The 8,878-nt window shown below is 29.6% G+C and overlaps 1 protein-coding gene across 1 annotated transcript in view; it reads right to left on the bottom strand.

Annotated features, from left to right (window-relative positions):
- Nucleotides 1-529: 529 nt before the first annotated feature.
- The window catches only part of LOC142333756 (uncharacterized), a 28,059-nt gene continuing 19,710 nt past the window's right edge, over nt 530-8,878 (bottom strand). The window contains exon 5 of the mRNA XM_075381232.1: nt 530-8,399. Coding sequence (XP_075237347.1) covers nt 6,921-8,399 — 1,479 coding nt within the window. The 3' untranslated portion in view covers nt 530-6,920. The remainder of the gene's footprint in view (nt 8,400-8,878) is intronic.

Below are 8,878 nucleotides of genomic sequence, written 5' to 3'. Positions count from 1 at the left end.
AAAATATTAAACTGAAATTATAATTAATATTAATGTTGAATTATCGAATTCAATAAAATCAATTAAATTTAATGTCGTATGACACTAAAGATATCCATTTAATTTTATAAATTGATGACGCATACATTTGAAGCTTGTTAAGTGAGAATATGAAATGAAAGTTTTATAGCGTATGTAAAATGCCATGTCTTACAGAAATTTGAACCTGAATAACATCCTTTCATCCTTATGGATGAAAGAATGGGACATCATTTTGTCACAGACATTGGTATTCTATACGAGAATCTGATAATGTAAATATTACTCCATTTACATATGACAGCTACATTTTTTAATCTATTTTAGTTATAATTACATACATAAGATGGAAATATTATAAAACACTAGAAAAAAAAAAGAAATCAAAATGAAGATAAAAAGGTAGAAAGGTATTAAAATAAATTTCAACATAAGTAAACAAAATTTATTAATAATATTAATTACATTTTTAATCTTTTTTCTTACAATAAATAAATAAATATATTCAATTTATAAAAATAACAATAATAGATGAAATCATGAAAATTGTTTTTCAACAATAATTACAAAAGGAAAATTGTTTTTCAACAATAATTACAAAAGATAAATATATTTCTTCAAAACAATAATTAAAACTGAAAAATATAATAACTTAAGGGGTAGGGTACAACAAAATGATAAAAAATTATTTTTTTAAAATGTTATTTATTCTTCACAGTTTTTTCTTTAATCTGGTGAATAATATGTTTGCCAAATATTTTTTTAGAATTTTCAATAAATTACAGCAAGATTTTGGAGAACTATTTTTTCACTTCTAACCCTTTTGATTTAAGCTGTCATGCTTGTTCTCTCCTTTTGAATTATCACCCTGTCTTTCAGTGTATTATTCAACCATATGTCAATATCTTCCTAAATGTTATTATTATTATTATCATCACAATCGACATTTAATACAATAACAATGTTAATATATAGTTCTATACTAATGTATTTTTGGTTTGATAATTGTATTTTAACCCTGGTGAAGTGTGTTTTCTGTTTTTATTTTTAAGTATTAATAATGCCTAGTTCACAAAAAATATTTAAGAAATATAACAATGTAAGTTAAAATTATGGAACAAATTGTGACATAGATGATGAAAAGTTACCTAACCTACAAAAGCAAACAGGCATTCTTGCTGGTGCTTCTAATAGTAAAATAACAAATAACTTAGATATATATATATATGGAGAATTTAGTGCAGATTCTAAGTATTTAACTGTACATGAATTAAATAATATGCTTCTAAAATGTGCTGTATGTCGATGTTTTGGAAGTGATATTTCAACATCGGCTTGGCTTCTAAACTTATTTTTTTTGTTGTTGCAATAATTGTACTGAAAAAAAGGGTTTCTTATTCTTATCCATTTGTTTAGATTAAAATTAATAACAATAAAACACAGGATTTCTTTGAAGTAAATATTAAATTAGTGTACGTGCTTCGTGCTATTTTTAAAGGAAAGCGTTTTGGTGAACGCTTTGTGATATACTAAATTTTCCAAAACCACGTTAGAATTTCAAGATAAGTTGATGTGATTGCTAATGCTAAACAAAAGGTTTGTTTAAAAACAATGAAATCAGCAATTGAAGAAGTAATTATTGATAATGCTGATCATGATATTTGTGTGGCAATAGATGGCTCATGGCAGAAGAGAGGACACACATCTCTCAACAGTGTCATTACTGTCACTAGCAAATTATTAGTAGATTATGAAGGTGTGTCTAAATACTGAAAATGTAAGACATGTCAAAATATTTCCACTGAAAACTGTGTACTTACTCTAGTACTTCTGGAAATTCAAGGAATAAACAATATTTTTAATTGCTCTGTTAGTAAATTTAACATTTGTTATATGCAATATTTAAGGGATGGGGACTCAAAAGCATTCAGTGTTGTATTTGATTCAAATGTTTATGGAGATAATTGCCGCGTAACTAAACTTGAATGTGTGGATCATGTTCAAAAGAGGATGGGAATGCACCAGGTGGCTACTAAAAAAAAAAGATGTCTAAAATGCGTTTTCTGAAAATTCAATTTTTTATTATTTATGTTCTTTTTTCTCAAAAACTATACAAGCTGCATTCAGGTTTGAAATTTTTTGGCGAGTTTCCTGCATATATTCTTTACAATGTAACACAGGGATTTAAACATCCCTGTGTTGTCTTAAAAAGATTTATCACTTTTATGAAAAGAAACATTTTCAAAACCGCTTCATTAAAATAAAATAATGGTATACAACACAAAAAAAATTTCAGGTTGAAATATCTTGATAGTTTTTGAAAAAAAAGGAACATGTATTTCTTCTAAAATAACAAGGGAAAGATTGGAAGTACCCTACTCCCTTAACACAGATTATAACTCAAAAAGAATGAGGAAATAATCCTGTATATAAAATTCCATTAATATATCTTTCAAACATTATTAGAAAAATTTATGACACACTGTGTTAGAAAGAATAATTAATTCCAAAAAAATTACAACAAGAAATAAAATGTCAAAAACTGTCACAATATCTTTCTTTTAAAAATAACAAAAAAAGAAATGGGAATCAAACATACAATAAATGCTGTTACAAAAATACTATTATTAGACATAAATAATGAAAAATATAGTTATACATTCTTAGCACAATCACAATATGTTCATAATTAAAATTTTAATGCGTAATTTTTTTGGAAATAAAGATTGTGAACTAAATTAAATTTTGTTAATTTTTACTTTTTGTTTTAATTCAACCTTTATAGAATTATCTGATTGAGACTGGACATTTTTATTATTACCCCCTGTCTTTTTCTATTTAGCCTCTGGAACCACCATTTCACAGGATGAAATGAATTAGTGTAAATGAAGTGTAGTTTTGTACAGTCTCAGATCGACCATTCCTTAGATGTGTGGTTAATTGAAACCCAACTACCAAAGAACACCAATATCCATGATTTAGTGTTCAAATCTATATTAACGTAACTGCCTTTACTAGAATTTGAACTTGCCTCTAAAACTCTTTGATATTGAGAAATATTTAATGAAATGGTTTGTAAACGATAAAAAACAGATCTTGAGTGTTGGAAAGGCGCTGAATTGAATAGACATTAAATCCGGACATTTAATGTATACATTGAATTATTTAAATGCGGACATTTAAGAAATGTCCCCATTTAAATAAATAAATGTGAACATTTTTTCACATTTAATGTTAGAAATAACATTAAATTAAAAAAGGGAAGCGTTTCATTGTCACAAACGAATACAGTTAATTTTCACCAGAGAAAAGTGACAAGCAATCTCACAAAATAAAATTACTTTGTTTTCCCATCATAATTTAACTGAAACACAGGTTGTACATTTTTTATGTTTTGGATTACAGTACAATTATCAAGTAAAGATTTATTATGCAACAAGATGAGGATATGTTCTCAAACATGTTTAGATTGAAGTTCATACCTTCTTGAAGTTTGTGTATGTACTATATGACAGGTGTCTTCAGTACCAGTGGTATACGAATAACTAGAATAAATGAAGCAAAAATAGGTAATACAAAATATAACAAAGGTTCGCTAATTGACAGTAACTGGATTTTCATAGAGCATGGCGTAAGTGTTCGTTTTAGTTTCAATTGGTGTTAAGAAAAACTTTATTAGTAATAATCAAATAGTACAACCTGCCTGGCTCAACTAGGACTGTTTCATAGAACTGTTGGAGATCTTATAATTGTTGGCCATTCAAAAATTATAATCACATAACAGTTAACCATTCAGTAAATTTTGTTGATACTGGAGCTCATACACAAGTGATAGAAAGAATGAGGTATAAAGTTTGGGCAAATGTGCCTAGGTAGGTAACTGAAAGCACCATTTAATCAGCCACCTGGCCAAATTCATGGTTCACAGACTCAGATTGGATAAAAAATTGTGAATCGATGCCTTGATAAAAACAATAACACAACTTTACAATGGTTCTGAGCACCAGCAGCAGCCAGACGATTCTGAATCTTCTGAAGATGACTGTAAAACGTTAGTTATAAATGTTTTTATGTGTTTTCAACTTAAAATTACTGGTTTTTTATTGTTCGTACTTGGTTTAGATTAACGCTTTGGATGTCAATGTAACAAACATTGTTACCCCCTCCCGAGATATCGCTAAATGTGTCTATGTAACGATCTGTTGGTACTTTATTTAGTCATCTATAGTTTACAAAATTCAACATTTGATGGTGTTGCTATATTATTTTCTCAAAGCATATACATCGATGTACACAGACATTGATTTTGTTCAGATAGTCAAAAATTAAAAGGAAATATCGAATATTGAAAATTGTCTTTCCGTAGTTCCACGAATGTTGTCGTACATAACCTGACTGCTGTTAAAATGCAATTATTTCTTAGTTAGTTCTTATTTCGGGGTATATTATTATATCATATTGTTTCTACATATATTTCTTTGTTATATCTTTCACTTTTGTTTCTTTGAGTTTTGGTTTTTTATTGTGTAAAATACCTGCAACACTAGGGACTTCTATAGAAGCCTAACCGATCACGATATTAGTGAATATTTTGACAATGAGAGTGATACTGAGTATAATTTGAGTGAAACAGAGGGATTCAAACAACGAGGCACTCAATAATATAATCAATGATGAATTGGAAGACAGTGAATACTTGGAAGTCATTGCTCTTGAACAGCTGGAGCCGCTACCTCATGCAAGCAAAGAACTTCCAAGACCAAAACATATGATCATGGGATATGCAGAGTTTCAATTTATTTTTTACTATAACTCTGTTAAATAGAATTCATTGCTAAAGAAATGAACCGCTTTGCAAAGCAAATAAAAATGCAGGAACGTTTAACAGTTCAACGGCTAGAAGCAAAAAACAAACGTAACAATTCTTGTGGTTAACCAGGGTTGAGGAAATTACCAGAAAAGAAAAAAAACAAGATGCTGTGTGTGAACATCAGAAGGAAGAAAAAGAAAATCAAGAACTGTCTGTACCAGGTGCAGGTAAAAGATTACATGGAAGTATTTTCCTAAAGATGAATGTTAAAACATTTCAAAAAACTAATGAAGGCTACGTACCATCTGGCTTCTGAAAGCCATCATTTGTAAATAGTGAACCAATTTTTGTAATTTTTTATTTATTTTACAAGAAATTCATATAGATATTTACATTCATTAGTGCACTTTTGTAATTGTAAGTGACTTTTTTGAATATATAAAAAAAAATAAACGTTTTTAGAAAATTTGGCGTTCAAAACTACTAAAGTTTATGATAAATACAGGGTGAATTTTTAGTCTTGTTACCCAATTGTTAATGTCTGGTAATTTTTTTCTAATAAAGGGAAATTTTGTTTTGTGACACGAAGTTGGAAGCGCTACTCAACTGGTATAGATGCGGCAGTGTGAGTTGATTCTCCTTCAGCTGTGTAAACTTTAGTGCCGTTTCCGATCGTGTTACGAACAGAATGTCTTTTACCATAGAACAACGAGTTTTCATTCTTGAACAATATTTTGCTACGAAATCTTGTACGCGAGTGTAAAAGAATCATTTCAAATTAAATTTGTTGGTGTTCCTCCGCCAAAAAAAATGTCAATTTCTAGGCTAGCAAACCGATTTCGAGAGACAGGTAGTGTTTGCGACAGAAAACGTAGCAGTCGACCGACTCGCTTGACAGATGATGTTTTAGAGACTGTGAAAACAAGATTGCTCAATTCTCCACGGAAAAGTTTACGAAATCTTTTCATGCAAGTTGGTTTGTCATATTCGAATGTTCAGAAAGCTGCTAAAAAATTGAAATTGTATCGCAGACGATTAGTCCAAGAACTTCAGCCTCCAGATTTAAACAAGCGATTGCAATATTGCCGTCGGTTTAGGTCTCTCGTAAACGATAACGGAATCAAATTTTTAAACACAGTGTTTTTTAGTGATGAAGCTTGGATCCATCTTGATGGTTATGTGAACGGTCAAAACTGTCGAATTTGGGCGATTGAAAATCCTAACACTTTACAAGACAAATCTTTGCGTCCTGAAAAAATTGGTATGTGATATCTCATCATCGTATAGTCAGACCCGTATTCTTCAAACAGACAGTAAATGATGAAGTATACAGGAATATTGTGCGCCAATTTGTGTTCCTCCTGGAACCTCAAGAACGGTATTGCTGGTTTCAGCAAGACGCCGCTATCTGTCAAGCGAGTTGGTCGACCGCTACGTTTTCTGTCGCAAATATTACCTGTCTCTTGAAATCGGTTTGCTAGCCTAGAAATTGACATTTTTTCTGGTGGAGGAACACCAACAAATTTAATTTGAAATGATTCTTTTACACTCGCGTACGATTTTGTAGCAAAATATTGTTCAAGAATGAAAACTCGTTCTATGTTAAAAGACATTCTGTTCGTAACATGACCGGAAACGTCACTAAAGTTTACACAGCTCAAGGAGAATCAACTCACACTGCCATATCTATACCGGTTGAGTAGCGCTACCAACTTCGTGTAGCAAAACAAAAATTTCCCTTTCTAGAAAAAAGTTACTAGACATTAATAATTGGGTAACAGTACTAAAAAATCATCCTGTAGAAAATAAAAACAATACAAAATGTTATAATTTCTGGTGATAATCATATTCTGCAGCAAGTTTTTGTAGTATGAATTTTTTCATATTTTTAGACTGAATACTGGACAATTTATTAACTTTTTGAAATACCACAACATAACAAAGTTAAAAACCTGACATTTTTAGCACATCCCAGTCCAAAATGCTTGATGGCGAAAAGATTCATAAATCTCAATATCAAAGAATTAGAGGCAGGGGAGGAGATAATAAATAATTAACGTGAAGGTTTTTAAATAAAAAAAAAAGTAAATAATTAATTATTTTTACCAGTGTGAACAGCAAGATGTACCTTCAAACTTGAACCCCGACTAAAAGATTTTTCACAAAACTTACATGAAAATTTTTTCTCACCGGTATGAATAGAAATATGTCTCTTCAAGTCACTATTTTGATAAAAAGATCTTTCACAAAGATTACATGTGAACTTTTTCTCACCATAATGAATGAAGAGGTGTCTTTTCAAATGACTATTTTGACTGAAACCCTTTTCACAAACATTACAAGTGAATTTTTTCTCATCCGTATGTATGGATAGATGTCTTTTTAAGTCTCTACTCTGAGTGAAAGACTTTATACAAATATTACACGTGAATTTTTTCTCACTACTATGATTAGAAAGATGTATTTTAAAATAATCACTTCTACTAAAAGACTTTCCGCAAAAATCGCAAGTGAATTTTTTCTCACCCGTATGAATTTTGAGATGTCTATTTAAATCACTATTGTGGTTATAAAACTTCCCGCAAAAATTACACTTAAAATTCTTCTCACCGGTATGAATGGAGAAATGTTTTTTTAAATCACCGCTACGATGGAAAGACTTTTGACAAAAATCACATGTAAATTTTTTCTCGCTGGTATGAATGGAAATGTGTTTCTTAAAATAGCTTTTCCTAACAGACTTTTGACAAAAATTACAAGTGAATCTTTCTTCACCCGTATGAACAAAAATATGTTTTCTCAAATTACCTCTATCCTTAAAAGCCTTCTCACAAAAATTACATTTGAATTTTTTTTCAATGGTGTGTATATTTAGATGTCTCTTTAAAGTACCTCTCTGATTAAAAGACTTTTGACAAAATGTACATTTGTGGCTGCTTTTCTCCGTATGAATATTACTATGGAAAATTAAAGTTCGTTTACATTTAAATATCTTTTCACAAAATTTACATTTATATTTTCCACAATCATTAATATGTCTCTTATGCTGTATTATTTTATGAATTACAGTACTAACAAAATTATTCTCAGTAAAATTTTCCGATTGTGATTTCTTATTAATATCATCACCATTCATAATGTCATTTTTCTTATTTAAATTACAACTATGGATTTTTAAAGTTTCTTCGCTTACTGATGACTCGCTACATATAATGCAATAAAATTTACGCACACCCTTACATAAATGATTTGAAATTTTGCTTTTAACAACATAAACTTCACCACAATCGTAACAATGAAACATTTCATCCCGTAAACGATTGTATTCATAACAATTTGAATTATTTAAAGACGAATTTACATAAACATTGTATTGTTCTCTCTTTTTATCTTCTCCCTCTGTAGAGATTGTTTCTTTGAATGACATGCTCTGTAAATCATCATATTTGTGTCTGATTCCATCATCATGCATGAAGTTATCTTTATTTATATTTTGAGCAGCACATTTTCCAGTCGACATGGTAAAATCTACATTTTCTGGGGCTTTACAAACTCTTTCATCACCAAATTCCTGAAATAAAAAAAAAAACAAACTGTTTTATTTATATACATTAAAAATATAAAAATTACCATAAAATTAATAGCGTAATGATTGCCATGGAGAAAATCGATGAATATAATAATTTACAGGCTTGGGTATTTAGCTACTGGCCAATTGTTAACACTATTAATTTGTAGGAGCTCATTTAATTTCTTTTCTCCCATACTTATTAAAAAAAAAAATTGAAAAATTATAGAAACCATTTTATTTTAACTTATTTTCTATAAATACTAAGTTATTTATAAGTCTGAGAAGTATTTAAGATAATTACCATTTACAAATTACTATATAAATACACATCTAATAACCATGGTTTCCTACTAAAAAAATGGTATTGGGCAACATGAGAAACCATTCTGTATCATGAATATGCTAAAAGTATATCAGTGGTAAAAATACAGCGATGTGATGGGGTGAAATTCTTGAAGGACCCATACTATTTTCCTATA

The sequence above is a fragment of the Lycorma delicatula genome, chromosome 13 (genome assembly GCF_047948215.1).
Source record: "Lycorma delicatula isolate Av1 chromosome 13, ASM4794821v1, whole genome shotgun sequence".
NCBI classification, from domain to species: Eukaryota; Metazoa; Arthropoda; class Insecta; order Hemiptera; family Fulgoridae; genus Lycorma; species Lycorma delicatula.
The sequence above is the reverse complement of the archived record's forward strand: the minus strand, read 5'-3'. Positions and strand labels throughout refer to the sequence as shown.